This window comes from Mirounga angustirostris, unplaced genomic scaffold (genome assembly GCF_029215605.1).
Source record: "Mirounga angustirostris isolate CCGP_5_RB_7025 unplaced genomic scaffold, mMirAng1.0.hap1 SCAF_1, whole genome shotgun sequence".
NCBI lineage: Eukaryota > Metazoa > Chordata > Mammalia > Carnivora > Phocidae > Mirounga > Mirounga angustirostris.
This window is the reverse complement of record NW_026991709.1, coordinates 8,753,053-8,772,884: the sequence shown is the minus strand read 5'-3', so window position 1 is coordinate 8,772,884 and position 19,832 is coordinate 8,753,053. Positions and strand designations below refer to the sequence as shown.

The following is a 19,832-nucleotide window of genomic DNA, read 5'->3' as shown; positions in this document are numbered from 1 at the left end:
TGGCCTTATACAAATTAGAGAATAGCTTTTTTTTTTCCTGTTCCCTGGGCAGTTTGGGTTGGAATGATTTGTTTCTTAAAAGTTTGGCGGAATTTACCTCTATGATCATTTGGACCTAATGTTTTCTTTGTAGATGGATTATAAATTGTTAATAATTTAGTAGTGATTAGCAGTTGAGTAGTAATAGCATTTCAGATTTTTCTTTTTCTTTTCATTGATTTTGGTAAGTTTAAGAAATTTTTTTTTCAACAAAAATTTTAGGTTGATTGTGTCAAGTTCATGGTATTTTCTTAATTCCCTTTTTAATTTGTTTTATCTGTAGTTAATGTTCCCTTCCTCATTTTGAACATTATTTGTATGTGGCTTCTTTTTCTTCTTGATTAATCTTGCCAAAAGTTTGTCTATTTTACTAATCTTGGCAAGCGATTAATTTTTGACCTAATTCTTTCTATTACATTTTTGTGTTTTAGTTCATTGATTTTTTTTTTAAATTTACTTACTTATTCTGTCTTTGGACTTAGCCATATGTCATTTTTCTAACTTAAATTGCATGCTTAACTTATTAATTTTCAGCCATTGTTATTTCCTAGTGTAAGTATGTTAGGCTGTAAACTTGTTCAAAATTTACTTTCAGTTTATCTAACATTATTTAGTTTATTGTGTTTTCATTAACTTTCAAATCTAAGTACTTTTTAAATTTTCATTTTGATTTCTTCTTTGACTTACATGTTTTAAATTTTTCTTTGAAATATGTTTAATTTTCAAAAGTAGCTACATTAACATTTTTTCTTTCTGTTATTCACTTCTAAATTGTGTCATCAGAGAATGTAGTGTGTATTTTATCTTTTAAAAAATATTTTCCCACGTCGGGCTCCCTGCTCGGCGGGGAGTCTGCTTCTTCCTCTGACCCTCCCCCCTCTCATGTGCGCTCTCTCTCTCTCATTCTCGCTCTCTCAAATGATGAATAAATAAAAAAATAAAATCTTAAAAAAACATATTTTCCCTAGACTTAGGGCCTTGTACATCGTGAATTATAACTTTTCAGTGTGTACTTGTGACAAGTATGTATTTTCTAATTGTTATGTATCTGTTAGCTCAAGCTTGTAAATTGTATTGTTCAGGCTGTCTTTATTAATTTTTGTTTCACCTGTCTTAATTGAGAGAGATGTGTTGCAATTTCCCACTACCACCTTCTAACTGACTTTCTGTAGTTCTAACAACTTTTTTTTAATGTATTTTGAGACTTTGATTAGATATATGAAAGTTTAACATTATTTTCCTTGTGGATTGAACCTTTTCTATTATGCTTTCATCCTCTCTGTGCCTAATTTTGCTTTCTTTGTTAGTATCTATTTAATCTATCCCACCTTTTTTTTGGTGGTAATTTACCTGGAATATCCTTTTCCTTTATTTTACTGTCACTTTTTTTATGTCCTTAAATTTTAGATGTCTGTTATAAAGAATATATTCCTGGATTTTTCTTTTAATCTAGTCAGACAGTTTATGTCTTTTAATTGATATTTTTTTAGAAGTTAGTTCAAGTCTCTTAGTAGTCAGCTCAGTTTTTATCTAGAGTTATTTTCAGGGGTGCCTGGGTGATTCAGTTGGTTAAGTGCCTGACGGCGCTTCAGATCCTGGGATCAAGCCCCACATTGGGCTCCATGCTTAGTGGGGAGTCTGCTCTCTCTTCCTCTGCCCCTGCCTTTTGCTGTGTGTGTGCGCGTGTTCTCAAACAAATAAAATCTTATAAAAAAATGTAAAAATATAATTATTTTCATTTTATCCTTGTTCTTGAGAGATAGTTCCGATGGGTATATAGTTCTAGTTGATAGATTATTTTCTGTCCACATGGTAAAAATCTTCTACATGCAAAGCCTCCTGCCAGTTTTATTTTCACTACTTTGAAGAAAATACTTTTTCTTTTGGTTGCACTGGATTTTCTGTCTTTGGTGCTATGTCATTTCCCTTCTAAGTCTGATGGAGATTACTTTTTATTTATTCTCTTTTGGATACACGTGTTTCTTGATTCTGAATTTTGTCTTTCATGAGGTCTAGATGATTTTGAGCCTTATAATATTATCTTTTATCTTCTCCTTCTGGAAATTTAATTGAATGTATGTGTATTGAACTGTTTGCAGGTCAATTACTTTTCATCTTTCAAAGTTTTCATTTTCTTGTTTCTTTACCAGAATTTACAATGCTGGGTAATTTTTATCAGGCACATCTTGTAGTTCATCAGTTTCTCTTTATCTGTGCTTAATCTTCTCTTAAGTGCATCCATTTTTTTCCTTTTACTTTTAACAGTCATATTTCTTATTTCTCAAAGTTCCACTTCTTTTTTTAGACACACCAAATCTTTTCTTTTATAGTCTCATGTTGCTTGCTTGTTTTTCTGAATCCATGGGTATTCTGTAGACTGTATCTGGTAGTCCCAGTGTCTGATGTCTTTAGGGATCTAAATTTATGACTTGTTCTTTCTGTTGTCTCTGCCTCATGGTGGGTTGTCACCTCCTTTGCTTGATGATCTTTGGTTATGAACTCCTATTTGATTGATCTTTCCCTGTGGGATCTTGAGAGTTTGATTTGGGGGTGCTACAAATCTGATAGGATTTGTATCCACTTCCATTGGGAGTCAGGGAGTTTACATGGCTCAGTTTCCTCACTTTGCTTCTGGCCCAGGGCTTAGTGTCCCTTATTACTCTTGGCATCATTACTTGTAGCTCTTGACTGTCAGCTTTAGTTTTTAGCTCGAGGTTTATTCCTTTCGGGGGGAAAGGGTGGCTTTAAATGTTCCCTATTTCTGTGAGCTCAGCAAAATTTAAAAATTTTTAAAATCTAGGATCTACTTTGTTTTTCAGTGAGAGTCCCCCATTATTTCATTGTAACTGATGGGATTAGAAGTCCTTTACATTAATGTTTAATTTTAGCAATATGTTTACTTGAGTTTGTATTAGAAAAATAAAACCCGTCCTACCAAATATAAGATTTCTTGTGGTATCAAATTTTCTATTAAAACAAGTTTACATCTAAGTTAGAAGTTGAATTATTCTCAAGGAAAAAATACTGAGTAACAGTAGTATAGGTGGCAAGTGGATTTCACAAGGTTTTGTACTTGGGTAGTGTGAATAAAAAATTTGAGAAATAGTTAGGGAATCAAGATGAGTAGGGCACAGTGTACCCTCTGGGCCTACAAAAATAAATCCGTGATGACCAGTGTGAGAACTGCTGTCAAAAAGATATGGACAGGGTGCTGTGGTCTTACAGAGAAGAGGTGCAGAAAGAAAATTGGTAGTATTGAGCAGATCAAGGAATGCTTCCTAGAATGGAGTATTAAGGGCTGGTAGGCATTAGGTGGCTGCAGAATAAGGTTTGTTTATGAATCAGAAGCAGTTGAGTATGAATGGCTTCTAAGTTGTATGTTGTGGAGTGACTGGAAATAAAAGCAGGACCAGGATTACAAAAGGCCTTCCATGCTATGGTAGGGGGTTTGTACTTTATTCTGAAGGTGAAGGGAAGCTATTGAATGATTTTAAGCACTGAAATGTTACGATCAGAGTTTTAGAGAATGCCAAGGTTGAGGGCAAGTGACCAGCTAGGAGGCTGCTTGTTAAGTTAGTTCAGAGGAGAAAAGATGAAGTGACAATTACAGCAGTGTTGCTGGCATGAAGAGGTGTGTGGGTGCTAATTTTAGATTTCTTAGGTGGATAGAAAGGATAGGACTTTGTGGTCAGTTGGATAGGAATGTTGAAAGAGACTGGGGAGTCTAGATTGACCCCCAGATTGCTGGTTTGGTTAACTAGGTGGCATGTAGAGCAATTGACTGATAACATACAGAAAGAGGAAGGACCTTGGTTTCATTTGTTTGTTTTTGAGGAAAAAGAGAAGTTCATTTTTGAACTTAATGAATTTGATAGGCTTGTGGGACATCTTGTTTAAGATCCAGTAACAGTTGATCCAATAACTATAGAGATGCAGTGCAGCCTGCAGAAATTAAAGACTTTTCAGCATTTGGGTGTTTCAGAGATTGTTTGCTACAGTGCAGTATGAGATATTTAAAGTGGCACATAGATTTTTTAATAGTTAAGAATTTAATGTGTATGAAAGATATAAGTTGTGCATCAAACCTGTGATGTCATGGATATTATCCCATAGGCCAAGTGAGCCCAATAAAAGAGGAATACTAAGTAAATAAAAATACATGTGATATGTGGGAATGGCAAAAATCATGGTGAAGCTGTGCAAATAATGGAAGTTCAGAAAGTTCTGCTTTAAGCCATGGGTGTGGTGGATAAGGTCACCAAGGAGAGAGTAAGCCTGAAAAGAAAAGAGTTGACATTTGGGTGGTGGGGAATGGAGAAGAAGAGCCCATGGAGACTGAGGAAAAGCAGCCAGAAGAATAGGAGGAGAACCAGGAGAAGATGGTCTTTGGAGTCCAAATGAAGAGTTCTGAGGAGGAGGAAGTGGTCAACAGCGTCAAGTAAGTTGTAAGCTGAAAAGTGCTCTTTGGACTTAGCAATTAAGGTAGACCATTTAGCTGGAAGCATCCAAACAGTGGATTTTTAAAAATACTCACCTAATACTAATGTTAATGGTAGGTGATATTTATAGCATTTCCTATATGCCATGTACTATTCTAAGCCCTACAAATGTGTTAACTGGTTAATCAGGTAGTTAGTACTGCTATTGCATTTGATACATGAGGAACTGAAGTACAGAGAGGTAAAGTAACTTGCCCAAGATCATATACTCAGGAAATGGGGGAGCCAGGATTCATTCCTAGGCAATCTGATTTCAGAGTCCATGCTCTTAATTAACCCCTGTGCCAGTCACCTCTCTGGTTAAAACAAAATAGAAAATAAAAATCACACCAGTGTCTAATTACAGTGTAGTTGGTGTAGGGTGTGCTATCAGTGAGGTTTGCCAGGCTGACAATGACCAGCATGATGTCATAGTGGCTGGGTCTGCTGGGTATGAGCACATTAACTGGATTGTAATCAATGCCGTGATGGTGATGTGTGGGCTATGACAGAGAGTTTTTGGCTTTTTCTGTGTATACATACGAAAAATGTTTGTAAGGCAAATGAGTTTAAAGGTGTGTCTATTTCCAAGATAGCATGTGTCCCATCTTACATTCCATACTTTGGGTCCTAGTCTGTTTTTTCACTTTTGGAGTTAAATTCCCTAAACTCTGTTCATCCAGAACAGGTCACGTTCCAGACATGATAGATAACCAACCTATTGTAGAAGGTCACTAATGACCTTATTGTGAGCAGTTTCCCTTGAATGGCAGAAGTAGAAACCCAGTTGCAGAAAGCTGAAAGTGAATTGGAATGGAGGAAATGGGAGAGAAGGGAGGAAGAATTGTGATGAGGATGAAGATTTCTGTGGTAGGTGATGGAGGACTCAAGAGCAGTATGACTCTTGGTTGTGGTCAAAGGAGCTAATCAGAGTTAAAGATTTAAAAACTGGTTTAGACCTGCACTGTGATCTGAGCTGTAGCCTGGGAAGGAAGAGTCTAGATGTTGGGTGGTGAAGATCATTTTAATCAAGGAGGTCAACAGCAAGGCTGGGGTCTTGAAGGGCCTTGATGTGGCTGGGGTGGTGAGAGTTTGGAGGAGAGCTGGGAACACTGTGAACTAACAGCCAGTGTTCTTAAACAGGACAAGCAAGAGCTAAGTAGGTAGCAATGACAAGGAAAGGTAGATATAGTGAAATAGAGTGAGAGGAGAGACTATGGAATCAGAGGATCTGCGTTTGAATCCTTCCTAGCTTGGTGACTTTGAGCAAATTACTTAATTTTATTCAGAATGCTTCCCATCTATACACTGCAGGTGATGATTGGACCTGAGAATTGCCAAGAGGGATGAACGAGATAATGCGTGTAAAAATGCTCGGTGTGATGTGTGACAAATAGTATGAATAGTTAGCTAGGAGGATTGTTATTGTTCTTCACTTCTCATACTATGAGGTTTTTGTACGGCCCATTGGACATAATAAGAATTAAACAGATTTGTATTTCGAGGACCGAGGGTGGTCTTGCTTAGGAAAAAAGAAACTTGGTTTGTACTAACAATAGCCGGGCAATAGTGAAGTGGAAAAGTCTAAGAAGTGGTGTTAATAGTGGTGGTGATAATGATATGAAAGAAGGCCATCACTTGGGCAAGAGTTAGAAGGACTACTGTGCTGCATTTTTTAGTGATGTTTATGTTTTGTGGCTATTCTCTGATGGTGATAAATTTTTATTATTAAACTTTCTTCCAGAAAAAAGCCTTAGTCTGAAACTCCAGCCCTAATTTTCTTTTTCCCCCATTGAAATAATTCTTTTTAAAACATAGATAATATGTTTGATAATAGGAGGCTGTTAGTAATTTGAGGCTTTTTGCCCACATTTGCAATCTAGCAGTGCTGTGTGTTGTGGTAGTTGTGAGGGCGCCAGATGCAGTGATTGTTAGGAGGATGGAAGTCTGGGTGCGGCTGTGGGGAGTTAGGGGATTGACAAGCTTGCCCTGTACCACTCCAGCTCAGCCCCTTTGCCCAAGACAGGAACACACACGGATGGATGGATAGGGAAATATAAGCAGCCAATAAGAAACCATTTTCTCAGTGGGGTCAGGATTTACTTCTGGCCAGGAGGTTGAGAATATGGCGGAGTTTGTGTGTGGTGAAATGGCATTGTTTCACAGGATTCAGTAAAAGCAGATGGGGTAAAAGGGCAGCAGTGGAAAGATGTCTTTTGTTCATTCAGCAAACAATTATTGGAGGGCTTTACCATGTGCTGGGCACATACAAAAGTGACTAAGATGCCCTAAATTATCTTCCATCTGAAGGAGACATGTAACAGATAAGTTCAGAGTAGATGGTGACTATGTGAGCTTAAGAAAAAAAAGATTAAACTGGTATTTGAAGAGAGTTGGGGAAAGAATAGCAGCAGACTGAGGATAAGACTCTTCCAGACTCAGTGTTCTTACTGATTATTTTGGGGAAGCCTAAGTTCGAAGGATTTTTCTAATATACCATAGAAGCCAGGAAAACTGCTTCTCATATTATCTCAAATGATTTAATTACTGATTTGGGTTTGTGTTGTTTCCTTAGGATGGTACAGCATGGACGATTTTGCCCTGGGAGATTTCACTGTAGCAGATGATGCCTTGTTAGAAGATTGCCCTTATGTGGATGATTGTGTCTTTGCTCCTGAATTTATGTCCAATGATTATGTTCGTGTGACACAACTTTACTGTGATGGGGTGGTAAGATTTGTTGCTTTTTTGTTTTAACATTGTGTCGTCTTAAAGGTTTATTATTTTATTAAGATATAATTGACATATGACATTGTATTAGTTTCTGGTGTACAACATAATGACTTGAAATGTGTAAATGTTGTGAAATTATCACCACAGTAAGTATAGTTAAAACTACATCCATCAGGGCGCCTGGGTGGCTCAGTCGTTACGCGTCTGCCTTCAGCTCAGGTCATGATTCCAGGGTCCTGGGATCGAGCCCTGCATCAGGCTGCCTGCTCAACAGAGAGCCTGCTTCTCCCTCTCCCACTGCCCCCTGCTTGTGTTCCTGCTCTTGCTAACTCTCTCTCTCTCTCTCCAAATAAATAAATAAAATCTTTAAAAAAAAAAACTACATCCATCACCATTCTTAGTTACAGATCTTTTTTTATTCTGAGGACTTAATGTCTACATTTTAAAGGTTTTTAATTTAGAGCTATGGGAGTAAAGATGTTTTTGCGGGGTAAAGTGTTGTTTTTTTTTTTCCCAAAGATTTTTTATTTGTTTATTTGAGAGAGAATGAGATAGAGAGAGAGCAAGAGAGGGGGGAGGGTCAGAGGGAGAAGCAGACTCCCTGCCGAGCAGGGAGCCTGATGTGGGACTTGATCCCGGAACTCCAGGATCATGACCTGAGCCGAAGGCAGTCGCTTAACCAACTGAGCCACCCAGGCGTCCCTGTGGGGTAAAGTTTTTACAGGGAGTTTCAAATGCGATTTCAGAAGAGAAAGTAAACAGTGCCTCAACAACAAGAACATTCAATACTGATAGGGGAAGATGGTTTTCTGACTGGAGATTAGAATACTCTCAAGAGATAGCCGTAGACACAGACTTGGGGGAAACACTTTAAAAAAAAAAGCCTAAAGGACTCACTGGCCGAAGATATTGTAATCAAAATGTATAAGTAAATGTGTACTGAAAAATTTGTTAGTTTAGTACTGATAATTCTTACATTAAAAATTGAAAACTATATTTTTGCATTTCACCAGATACAAATCAAAAGAATTTTTTTCTGTTTAGGGTATGCAGTATAAAGATTTTACTCAAAGTGAGAGAAACTTAGGTGAGTACATTGGTATTTTAATTTGTTGAGAGACTGTTGTGGGAGGTTCATCCATTCACATCAACAAAGCAGTCCTACATATCTTTCATTTTTTTTACTTTTTGATTAATGTATTTTTAATTGAAGTATAGTTGACATGCAATATTAGTATCAGGTGTACAGCATAGTGATTGGACATTTATATACATTACGAAGTGCTTACCATGATAAGTGTAGTTATTATATGTTGCCATACGAAGTTATTACCATGTTACTGACTATATTCCCTATGCTGTCTGAACTTTACATCCCCGTGATTTGTTTATTTTATAAGTGGAAGTTTTACTTCTTAGTCCCCTTCATCTGTTTTGCTCATCCCCTTCTTTCTTACCTTTCCATATCCACTGTAGCTATTTCTCTATTAACAGTGTTGATTTATTCCAAAATGAGGCATAAAATATTAATTTAAAACTTTTTTTAATAAAGAATTTGACATCTGCAATATGTGGTGTAGTAAACCAGTTTCTGTCCTGCAAGATTACTGTGATGCCATTAAAATATACATCTTCTGGCCACTTCTGTTTCAACGTCAGCACAGTTCTATAATATCACGGTTGCACCCCTGTGTGGAGGCCGCGTAAGTTACTACACGTCATTCATTTTGTGTAAACAGTGATGATAAGCATGTTGCCCATTATTGAGGAATGTCAAGTACAGGGGAAGGCTTATGTCTTATTCTTGTATATACTGTTCAACTTCACTCTTACGTAGTAAGATGGAAAAAGTTAATGCTTTGGATTTGGATAAGAATGACTAATCATGGTGACATGATTAGTGACATTATGATGGTGAACCTCTGAGGAGCATTAGATGGTAGATTTGAAACTGAAGGAAAATTAATATGCTTGTTTATAAATAGCAGCATTGTAGTACAGAAGAGAGAAAAAGGTATTTTGTCCACTTAACAACTTACAGTTACCTAAAGTGAAGTAAGAGAATTTAATTTTTTTCAAGTAGTTTAAATTGGGTGTAACATACAGTAAAGCGTAAAGCTCAATGAATTTTTATATATGAGAACCTAATTTTTTTAAAAATGAATTTGTATTTAAGCAATTCTCATGCTTCTGAGATAAGTTTGAAGAAATTACAACATCTGGAATTGATGGAAGATATTGTGGATTTGGCAAAGAAAGTTGTGGTAAGTGGTGGAATGTGTATTTGGCCCCCTGTATCTAAAGAATATAATTTATATGGTGTCAGACCCATGTTACTCATTTATGGTAGTTAACAGGTAATGGTTTCAGTTTGATTGAACCTGAGATTGTTCTACTACCTGTGAGTTTGTGCTATGTAATTGAGAGATTAGGTAGATGGCGGTCTTCCTGGTTCTGACATGAATGATGAGATCCAGGACATTCCTCATCATTAAAGGATAGAAAATGGAATTTGTCACAGATGAAAGAAAGCTCCTGGTTCATAGGAACTTTTGTCACTGAAAGTGACGGGTTCTTTCTTGTGAAATCATGCCACTGGCAGCAGCACCACAACAAATCATTGATCTTTGGGGTAAACTTCTATTATATAGTATTTGAGGCAGTGCCCTGTATTATACTGAAGGTTCTTTCCCTTGAAAGCCATTTGATCATTTCCTATTTCAGTTGGTTATGGAGTTATGGAGCCAAGTGTTTATTTCCTGCTGATGAGCCTCTGCTATTCCTTTTTTTTTTTTTTTAAAGATTTTATTTATTTGAGAGAGAGAGTGAGTGAGAGGCAGAGGGAGAAGCAGACTCCCCACTGAGCAGGGAGCCTGACGCGGGGCTCGGTCCCCTCGGACCCTGAGATCCTGACCTGAGCCAAAGGCAGACGCTTAACCAGCTGAGCCAGCCAGGCGCCCCTCCTTTGCTATTCCTTATATCAGTCAATGTAGTTTCATAAAAAAATCTTGATGTAATGAACTTTAAAGTCCATACATCTAAAAGTTACACTAAGCCATTTTATTATTAGAAGCCAATGTAAGACTACTTCTGAATTCTTGTTTTAGGGTTCTTAGGAGGTAAATTGGGCATGAAAGTACTTGTGGGAAGTGGACTCTGTGTACACATAGCAGTATTTCTGAAATGTAGGATTTTTTTTTGTCCACTGGAAAATTCAAGTGTAATTGATTGAAGATGGTTCATGTTTTGTTGTTTTGTTTTGCAGAACGATTCATTCTTTATCGGAGGCTTACTGAGAATTGGTTATAAAATAGAAAATGTAAGTGTTAAACACAGGAAGCAAGCACAACCACTGCTGATAAATGGCAGTTGTCTCACTGCTCATTGCTCCATGAATTGAGTTCACAAGTTAGTGTTTTACATGTAGTAGTTGCTAGTACTGATTTCTGTATTTTGCTTAAGCAGTCTCCTTATTTTGGGGGTTTGCATCCTTCCCTCCCCCCCATATATGTAGTATAATTTTTGGGCTGCCCCTTTTTTTTTTTTTAAGATTTTATTTATTTATTTATTTATTTATTTTTTTAAAGATTTATTTATTTATTTGAGAGAGCGAGAATGAGAGAGAGTACATGAGAGGGGGGAGGGTCAGAGGGAGAAGCAGGCTCCTCGCTGAGCAGGGAGCCCGATGCGGGACTTGATCCTGGGACTCCAGGATCATGACCTGAGCCGAAGGCAGTTCCTTAACCAACTGAGCCACCCAGGCGCCCTATTTATTTTTTTGACACAGAGAGAGACAGCAAGAGAGGGAACACAAGCAGGGGGAGTGGGAGAGGGAGAAGCAGGCTTCCCGCCGAGGAGCGAGCCTGACGTGGGGCTCAATCCCAGGACCCTGGGATCATGACCTGAGCCGAAGGCAGACACTTAATGACTGAGCCACCCAGGCACCCCTGGGCTGCTTTTACACATTGATTCTTTTTTTCTTTTTTAGATTATTTATCTGGCATATATTCTCTCAAATTAAATTATTAGGTCTCTGTAATGGACATTTTTGATACGTAATTATTAGATAATCTCCAGATGAAATTATAAGCCAATTTTTAATGCTACTGGTAAAATAAACATCTACTTGTTTCCCTTAAGCCTGACATGAGCATCGATAACTCTTCTACTTAACTTCTGAAGTCATTTCAGACTAGAAGTACGAATAACATTCCTGTGAGCTCCTGACTCTTCATGAAGATCTTTGCAGTGAGTGCTTATTTGCACAGCTGCACTCTCCTCCTGTGTATCTCCTTACTCTTCTGTTTGCCATAGACCATTTAAAATACACAGTTCCTTTCAGGAACCTTAATCTGTCCCTTTAACCCTGTGGTAAGGATGGCAGTCCTAGTTTAGATGCGATCTGAGACCCCTCATTCACCTTGGATTATTGCACCCTCCTGCCACCCAGGGCAGCCGCTGGCCAGGTTGTAAACGCCAACTTCCAGGCCTGTAGTGATTGAAGCAGCATCTTGGTCTGTGAGGGTAGCCTGAGGTTACTTGAAGATGTAACACATGTGAGTCCGTGGTATCTGTTAACTTAAATGTTGGGATCCAGCTATTGTAGTTGCATGAGTAATGAAAATGCAACATTGTGTTAAGTTTTTATTAAGAGTCTGAAATACTGTATGTTAAATTTATGGTACCACATGTACAATTAAAATTCATACCCAAAGCACATTCTTCATCTTTTTGATACAGAAAATCTTGGCAATGGAGGAAGCTTTGAATTGGGTGAAATACACAGGTGATGTAACAATTCTACCTAAATTAGGAGCAGTTGACAATTGTTGGCCTATGTTAAGTATTTTCTTTACTGAATGTAAGTATAAATGCATTAAATTGTTACTTGACTCAGTTTTTAAAGGCATTATTTAGGAAAATTGAATGGTGTGGTTATGTGATTTCTTACTTATCTTAGGATTTTAAAAAATGTTTTCTCTTAAAAAAATCTTTTTCTATTGTAAAGAAGAGAAAAGCCTAAATAAGAGAACTATAATCTCATAGTTAGCTTTATTCTATATTTCCCGTCTTAATAATTTCTATGACGTCACACTTCTAAAAATCCTACCAAGTGAATGCCGTAAGTTATATATATATATAATACCCAAAAAAAGAATCCACAACTGGGGCCTCATGTATTCTTCTTCAAAAGAGAAATAAGTAACAGAGCTAAGGTTATAATTTTCATTTTCCTGATGACTCTGTTATTCTTTCGTATAATGAAACTGCCTTCTATATTTTAACTTTGTGAAATGTTTCTCTAAAGCATTTGAATGTTAGCAGTGTTTTTTTAATAGTACAGCTGTAGGGATCTTGAAGCAGGAAATATTATGCTCTTTAGTTGATGACTAGTAATTTGCCATCACCACTTAAGAAGAGGTCAGATTTTATACTGTTGATCTAAGTGGTAGAGAGAAATTAAGCTTAAACACAGAGACAGGTTTTTCTGATATTACATACTGGACTGTATTATATCAATAGAGGTGGTTCTCCTCACTGTTCTGGAGGCCTGTAATTATAGGGTAGATTTTATGGTAGAAGTAGAGGACCAATATCATGTATTGGGCACCCATGTGGGCTTGGTTCTGACATACTCTCTCTCTTTCTCTCTGTTCTCTTCTTTATAGTAGCTCTGTAAAGAAGCTACAAGGTAGCTGTTACAAGGTAGCTGCTGTTGTCCCTATTTTAGAAATAAGCAAACTAAGGTTTTGGGAGGTTAAGTGATATTTCTGCAGTCTACTGAGTAGTAGAACCTAGATGAGAAGTCAAGTCTCCCTGATTTCAAAGCCCAGGTTTTTATCCTGTAATCTTACTCTGTCCCTTATTAATTACCTTATTTGGTGAACTGCTGAAATTCTTCCTTAAATTTAGATTTTAGATACTTTTTTCATCTTGGAAATGTATGTGTTTGGCTAGAGGCTTAACTATAGTTTTGTTGGGATAAAATTATTAACATTTAAATCTATAAACAGCTAAAAATACAGAAAATGAGGTCTGATAAACTTTTAACATAAATTTTGGTTATTACCTACTGCATTTTAATTAGTTTATTAAATTTTTAAAAGCATAGTATTTCAAATAACATTTTAACGTTTCATTCATGAGAATCAAAATGTTGAAATAAGATATTTAAAATTCTTTGTTACATTAAGTATATTTTAGAGAGTTTTCCAAGTTTTTGTTTTTAGACATTTTTGTTGAACATTGTGCCAGGTACATCATAGGCTCTCAGTAATGTTTGTTGAACTAACTTGAGTAATTATGAGGCCTATTTGGAATATTATGACTGAGGATTTGTTTTAACTACAGTTAGAATTAATGTAATAAGTCCTTTTTTTAATGGTAGAACTAAAATAGGTTAGATTCACAAGCAGTGAATCTAATGTGTTCTAAAACATTTTATCAGTTGTTCACTTTAATTTGTATAATTTGATACGTGTAAAAGATTCTAAGAAACATGTTATTAGAAATATTAGAAAGTATAATAATTAGTTGACCTTATGGACTGACCTACGTAACCTAAGTTTTAGAACTTTAACAATACCAGTTTGCTTTTTTTTAAACAAGTGTTCTCTCACTCTCTCCTAAAATTAAAATTTAGACAAGTATCACATAACTAAAGTGGTAACAGAAAACTGCAATTTGCTTGAAGAATTTAAAACTCAAAATTGTGCGGAATGTATAGAGGTGAGAATAAATATTTACTTGTAAGTATATTTTAAAATTTATCTGTTAGAACTTTTATTAACATTCAAAGAAAGTTCAATAAAACTGCTGTCTGTCAGCACACAGGAACTATTGTAAAATTCAGTAACACGTTTGAGGGAAAATTTTAATAAATTTTGATTGGAATGGTTTTTTGGAAGAGGAAAACAACATCTTGATCAGAATTTTTTAATTTACATATGTATTTCAAATATATTTATTATTAAAGTAAATTTATAGAATATTGAATAATAAACATTTAAATATATGTATTTTAAAAGAGTTAATTGAAATTTGAAATTTGATTTTTTTAAACTAAGGTTTTTAATTAGTTGAAGAAATATAATTTTCTTTTATATAATAACAGCTTTATTGAGATGTAATTCATATGCCATAGAATTCACTCAAAGGAAATTTTTTTTTTAAAAGATTTTATTTTTGAGTTAATCTCTACTCACAAAGGCGGGGCTCAGACTTACAGCCCTGAGATCAAGAGTCACATTCTCTACCAACAGAGCCAGCTAGGCGCCCTGGGAAATATGATTTTAACTAAATTTTTAAAGAGGGATTTAGGAAAATATTTAGTGTTCTATTTAATTCACTTACTAAAGCCATTTATAGGATCCAGTTTATTTTAATCTGTTTATTTTGAAAATTTGAAGTGAACAGTTTCCATTTTATCTGTAGCATCTTTTATTTCATTCTTGCTAATTTTGCTGCCTCATTTTTGTTAATCTAGTCAACATTGACTCTATGCTACCAATTTATATATATATATTTTTTTTTTTAAGCACTCAGGATTATTGAATAATATCATATCTTCTAACTTAAAATTTTACCTTGCATCTGTTTTTTTCCCTGCTATATGACAGGCTCAATAAGGTATTTTTAAAAGTGGGCCTGCCACATACTATACACAAGGGGATAAATTGTTAGTTGTTACTCATAATGTGGTGGTTTTGTTTATTTTTTAATATTCCTTTAACGAAGTTAGCTTTGAGTCATCAGAAATAGATTTTTTAAAATAAATATACCAAAATATTAGATATTGGGTTCTCATTTTCTACATAAATAATCTCCTAGCTTATTTCTGTTATCAGAGATAAAAGCCCAGAACCATTTTTCCTAGATATTGGCGTTCTTGATTGTCTTTGCTTTTAATTGATGGGTCTTCTTTCACCTTGGTTTCTCAGCAAGGAGAGCTAATGAAAATGAAAGGAAATGAAGAGTTTTCAAAAGAAAGATTTGATATAGCTATTATCTATTACACCAGAGCCATTGAATATAGGTAAGAGCAAAATAGAACAATGAGATCCTTACTTTGTGTGGCAGATCAAGTTGAAACGCTAGTCAGGAGAGATAAAAGCAAGGCAAGGAATTGGAGAGAGTATCTTCAACTTGCTATGTAGAATAGATTTTCTCACCCTTAGGCATTAGAAGTGTTAGGAATGGCCTGGGTAGGTGAACATAACTGAGTAGTAGAATTCAAGCAAGTCAGGCAGAATTGTGAATATTGCTTCTACCCTGCCCCATTTTCTCTCAAGCTTTCCCATATAAGTCCACCTGTTTTTTCTTGTTCTTATTTTGCCTTCAGCTGATACCTTCCAAATTATTAGCTAATCAAAAAGGGCTATTTACTAATACTTAAGATGTTTACCCATTCAGGAATTTTTGCTTTCTAAGAGGGAACTTTTAAAGTATAATAGTTGGAATTGTTGAAAGAGTGTGTGTGTTCTCTCCACCTGATCTTCTGTTTGCTCAGCTGCTAGAATTTTGTAGCATTCCTACATGTGTGCCTCATACTTGGTTCCTACTGGTATTTTAGCTGGGCCATCTAATATTGTAGCAGCCTTTGGAGGATGTACTGTAGACAGCGACTCTCTTTCCTACCTTGCCTATCTCCATGGGGAATGAGTGAATCAAGGTAGCACACCACATCTGGAAGGCTGCTGCTCTGTTCTGAGGAGGGAAACAGATTAAACTAGAAAAGACAAAATTTGAAATGAAGCTATTTAAATTGTTGAAATTTACAGACTTTCTTTGTCAGAGTTCTTTGTCAAAGTGGTATAGTTCTGACTTACATAAGTTTTTTTTTTTAAGATTTTTTTTTTTTAATTTATTTATTAGAGAGAGAGTGAGAGAGAGAGCGCAAGAGGGGGTAGGGTTAGAGGGAGAAGCAGACTCCCTGCTGAGCAGGGAGCCCAATGCGGGACTCGATCCCGGGACTCCGGGATCATGACCTGAGCCGAAGGCAGTCGCTTAACCGACTGAGCCACCCAGGCGCCTGACTTACATAAGTATAATTCTGTCCTTTATACCTACACCATACTTGTGATTTGCTAGCTTTTTAATATGTCTCATTTGATCCTCACAACATCCCTATGAGCTAGGCAGAAAAAGTAGAACATTTTGAATACAGGGAAGTGTAGATTGATTTGAACAAAGTTACTCTGGTAGGAAGTAAAGGAACTAGGACTTAGCCAGTTAGGTCTCCAAATCCTATATTCTTTCTGCTCTGCCACACAGATGTAAAGTTTTTGAAAAATTTTTCATGCCTTATGTTTTCTGTGTGCTTTTTTTTGTTTTGTATGTAATGTACTTTACTGACTATACATTATTTCTTTTAAAGACCTGAAAATCATCTTCTTTATGGTAACCGAGCTCTTTGTTTTCTTCGCACCAGACAGTTTAGGTAAGTTGGTTAGAGTACCCCAGTCACTGAGCTGTTATGCTAAATACCCGTTTTTGAGAAATATTTGTGTTTTGCAGGTATATAAGAAAATCCTTTAGTAGTTTTTTGTCGGATGTAGCTAAATGGTTAAAGGGGCTGTGTAGGCTTTATACATAACAACGACAGCAGCAGCTGTTCTGATTGAGTGGACAACATGTTATGTGCTGTTTCCAGTACTGTACGTGGTTCCTTGATTCTCACAACACACTTACTAGGTAACGTTATTCTCCGCACTTACATTTGGGCGGACTTGTACTTACTCACAAGTAGTGATGTCAAGATTTGAACACAGATCTTATCTGATGATGTTGAAGTCTTTGTTTATAATACCTGTGTTATTTCCTTTTGCTCTCTTAATCGTATAATTCTGGAAGAATTTTTGCTGTGTTCTATATCTTGATATAAAAAAATAAAGTAAATCTCATTTGTAAGTGAAAGAAAAAAGAAATTTAATGGTTTAACCATCAGAGTGAAATCATAATTAATTCTTTTAATTTCTTCCATAATTAATTCTTCGTTTCTTACGTTGCATTGAGTTTTTATTAGTTGAAAAAGATTGTTGACACTGCACCATGATTTTGTTGTCCCTCAGTTTAAAATTTTTGGGATATAAATTACAAGCATTGATATTGAGCAGGGTATGCTGTTACATTTAATTATGTCCTGCCTTGCTGTAAGAAGGGCTTAGCGTGGCTTCAGGAATAAATCTGCTCGGTAGAAGACTATTAAAAACACAACCAAACAAACTAAAAACCAATTTAGAGCTGGGGATCCTCAGAATAAAGCTCTATAGGGATAAGGTCCTGCACAGTTATTAGTTACAATTCATATTTGTATTTGACCTTTCTGTTGCCCAAAATAAAAGGAGAAAGCCTGACAAGTTACATGATTCTCACTGTCCATGAAGAAAGAGGATAGAAGTTGCTCAGGTGAAACAGTTTTCCTGATGTTTAGTTCTGGAAGAAATTTCTTATATGGCTTACAAGTAACATGGACGGGGTGATGGAGAAGAGAAGAACCTCAGCCACATTCCTGTTCAAAGCAGAAAACTCCCTGAAAGTGCAGTTTGGGTTTCACAAATAAATTTTTTTGAGGAGTTTTCTGATCAAAGCGGAGAGTCTGATACTAGTGGTTTTTAGTTAAAGTGCTTATTATTGGGATGTGGGAGGGTGGGAGTGGGGAAGAGAGTATATTCCAAGTATGTAGCTTTTAAAAATAACATTTGTTTTTCTTTTATTATAAACAGAACACATTCTCATGGTAGAAAATTTGGAAAATACAAGAGTTTAAAAAGAAGAAAATAAAAATCACCAGTAATCCAACCACCTCGGAGAATACCGCTGTATTAACGTTATGCAGCTTTTAGATGGCTTAAGCCGTGGATAAAGCGAGGCTATCTAGACTAGAGGAATGGATGGGCTGGACACAGTCTTCCATCAATACCACTGTCCTCAACTGGTTCTGACAAGAGATGAGCTGCAAATGTCCTTAGGTTATTGCGTCTGGCTAGGTCCAGAATTGCAGATATCCTATGCTGTTTGATGGTGAATCTATGTGCTTTCAAGATGAATAGGTTGCCAACTTGGCTAGCCTCTTGTGAAAATCGAAACCTTGATTGGGCGAAAGGTCATCCACTCTGCATAGGGGAGCTCTGAGAGCGGAGAGGCAAGCCGGGGGGTTTCTGCCCGCTTTCATGAGTGTTGAATGCTAGACACTCAAGGAGGATCCTCTTAAAACTACGCTGCAAAGGAGGTGCATCAAAGTAGAAATACAGAAGCCAGGTAGCCTGGCGAGGAAAAGGTCAAGAGCAGGGTTGTGCATCAATCCTTCTACCTACTTCCTGATAGTCTAGCTTGTGGTTCAGCACCCATCGAAGTTTTCACTAGAGGCAGGTCAGCAACATTTCCTTCTCAGGCAATCACCGATATGTATTGAATGCCAATGTAATGTCAGAAACATTGTGCCACACAGTTTTGGTGGTGTTTCCCACCTTCTTGCACGTTGTTTATATGACTTATTCAGTAATGTAGGGATAATGTTTTCTGAGTTTACAGTACATCTCACTCCTGACCAAGTGAGTAGATAATGTGACTTCAGAAAGGAACATGTTGCCAGTGATTCGCTTGTGCATTGAAACAGAAGGACCCATGCCCTTTAGCTGAGTTACCATGATTGAGATGTTTTGAAGCTCTCACATCTGAGGTTTGGTAGATCTGTCATGGGAATCTGGCTGAGCAGCTGTGGGACACCTGGGGGTAAAGCATCCAACCTCAGTGGCACTGTTCTGAGCACTTTATGCATACAAGCTCAAAAACCCCTCAACAACCCTGCATGGTGGGTGCTGCTATCTCTTTACAGATGAGGAAACAGGAATGGGAGGTCAAGCAAAGTATCCTCAGAAACTAGGTGGGTGTGATGGAGCCAGAATTTGAACCCAGGCAGCCTGGATGCAGAGTTTCTACTCTTAATCTACTCTTAATCCCGATGGAAAGGGCAATGTGAAAGCTGAAAAGAGGATTAAAAAATAAATGGTTCAAATAGTCAATAAACATGAGTATCCTTATAGGACATGCAGATTACAAACTTTGAGTCTCTTTTTCATGTCCATCAGATTGGCAAACATTTTAAAAACCTCATAATTCCAAGTGTGTGAGAGGATGTGGAACAAAGGAAACTTGCATACTCGGCTGGAGAAAGTGTAAATTGGTGCAATCACTTTGGACAGCAATTTGGCAAGGTGAAGATGTGCATACTCTGCAGCCCACTTCTAGGCTCCTATCCTCCAAACTCAAATGTGTACCCAAGAAGATACGTACAAGCCTTCACAATAGCATTGTTTGTAAGAGTAAAGAAATGGAAACGACTTAAATGTCCATCTGTGGGGGAATGGATAAATAAATGATGGTATATTCATACAATGGAATTTTATGCAGCAGTTAAAATGATGACAATGTTGAGTGAAAAAGCAAGTTGCAGAATGATTTGTATGGTATAATGCGGTTTATATAATGTCAAAATATGTAGAATGACAAACATAGTTAATACATAGTATGTATTAAAAATGTTTACAAATGCATGGGCATGTTAAACATCAGTGGAGTGGC

At 36.6% G+C, this 19,832-nt stretch overlaps 1 protein-coding gene across 13 annotated transcripts in view; it reads left to right on the top strand.

Annotated features, from left to right (window-relative positions):
* The window catches only part of TTC3 (tetratricopeptide repeat domain 3), a 119,017-nt gene that overhangs the window by 5,583 nt on the left and 93,602 nt on the right, over window positions 1-19,832 (top strand). For 5 of the 13 annotated variants that reach the window (XM_045902462.3, XM_064578899.1, XM_054504087.2 and 2 more), the window contains exons 2-10: window positions 7,093-7,247; window positions 8,295-8,337; window positions 8,803-8,953; window positions 9,427-9,514; window positions 10,516-10,569; window positions 11,991-12,111; window positions 13,894-13,979; window positions 15,191-15,285; window positions 16,627-16,689. The exons of 4 other annotated variants lie outside the window; for them this stretch is intronic. In XM_045902462.3, coding sequence (XP_045758418.1) covers window positions 7,104-7,247; window positions 8,295-8,337; window positions 8,803-8,953; window positions 9,427-9,514; window positions 10,516-10,569; window positions 11,991-12,111; window positions 13,894-13,979; window positions 15,191-15,285; window positions 16,627-16,689 — 845 coding nt within the window. In that variant the 5' untranslated portion in view covers window positions 7,093-7,103. Of the gene's footprint in view, window positions 1-969; window positions 4,478-7,092; window positions 7,248-8,294; window positions 8,338-8,802; window positions 8,954-9,426; window positions 9,515-10,515; window positions 10,570-11,990; window positions 12,112-13,893; window positions 13,980-15,190; window positions 15,286-16,626; window positions 16,690-18,028; window positions 19,466-19,832 lie in introns of those variants that run through there. 4 more of the 13 variants (XM_045902474.3, XM_045902471.3, XM_045902465.3 and 1 more) reach the window with 3 other exon arrangements.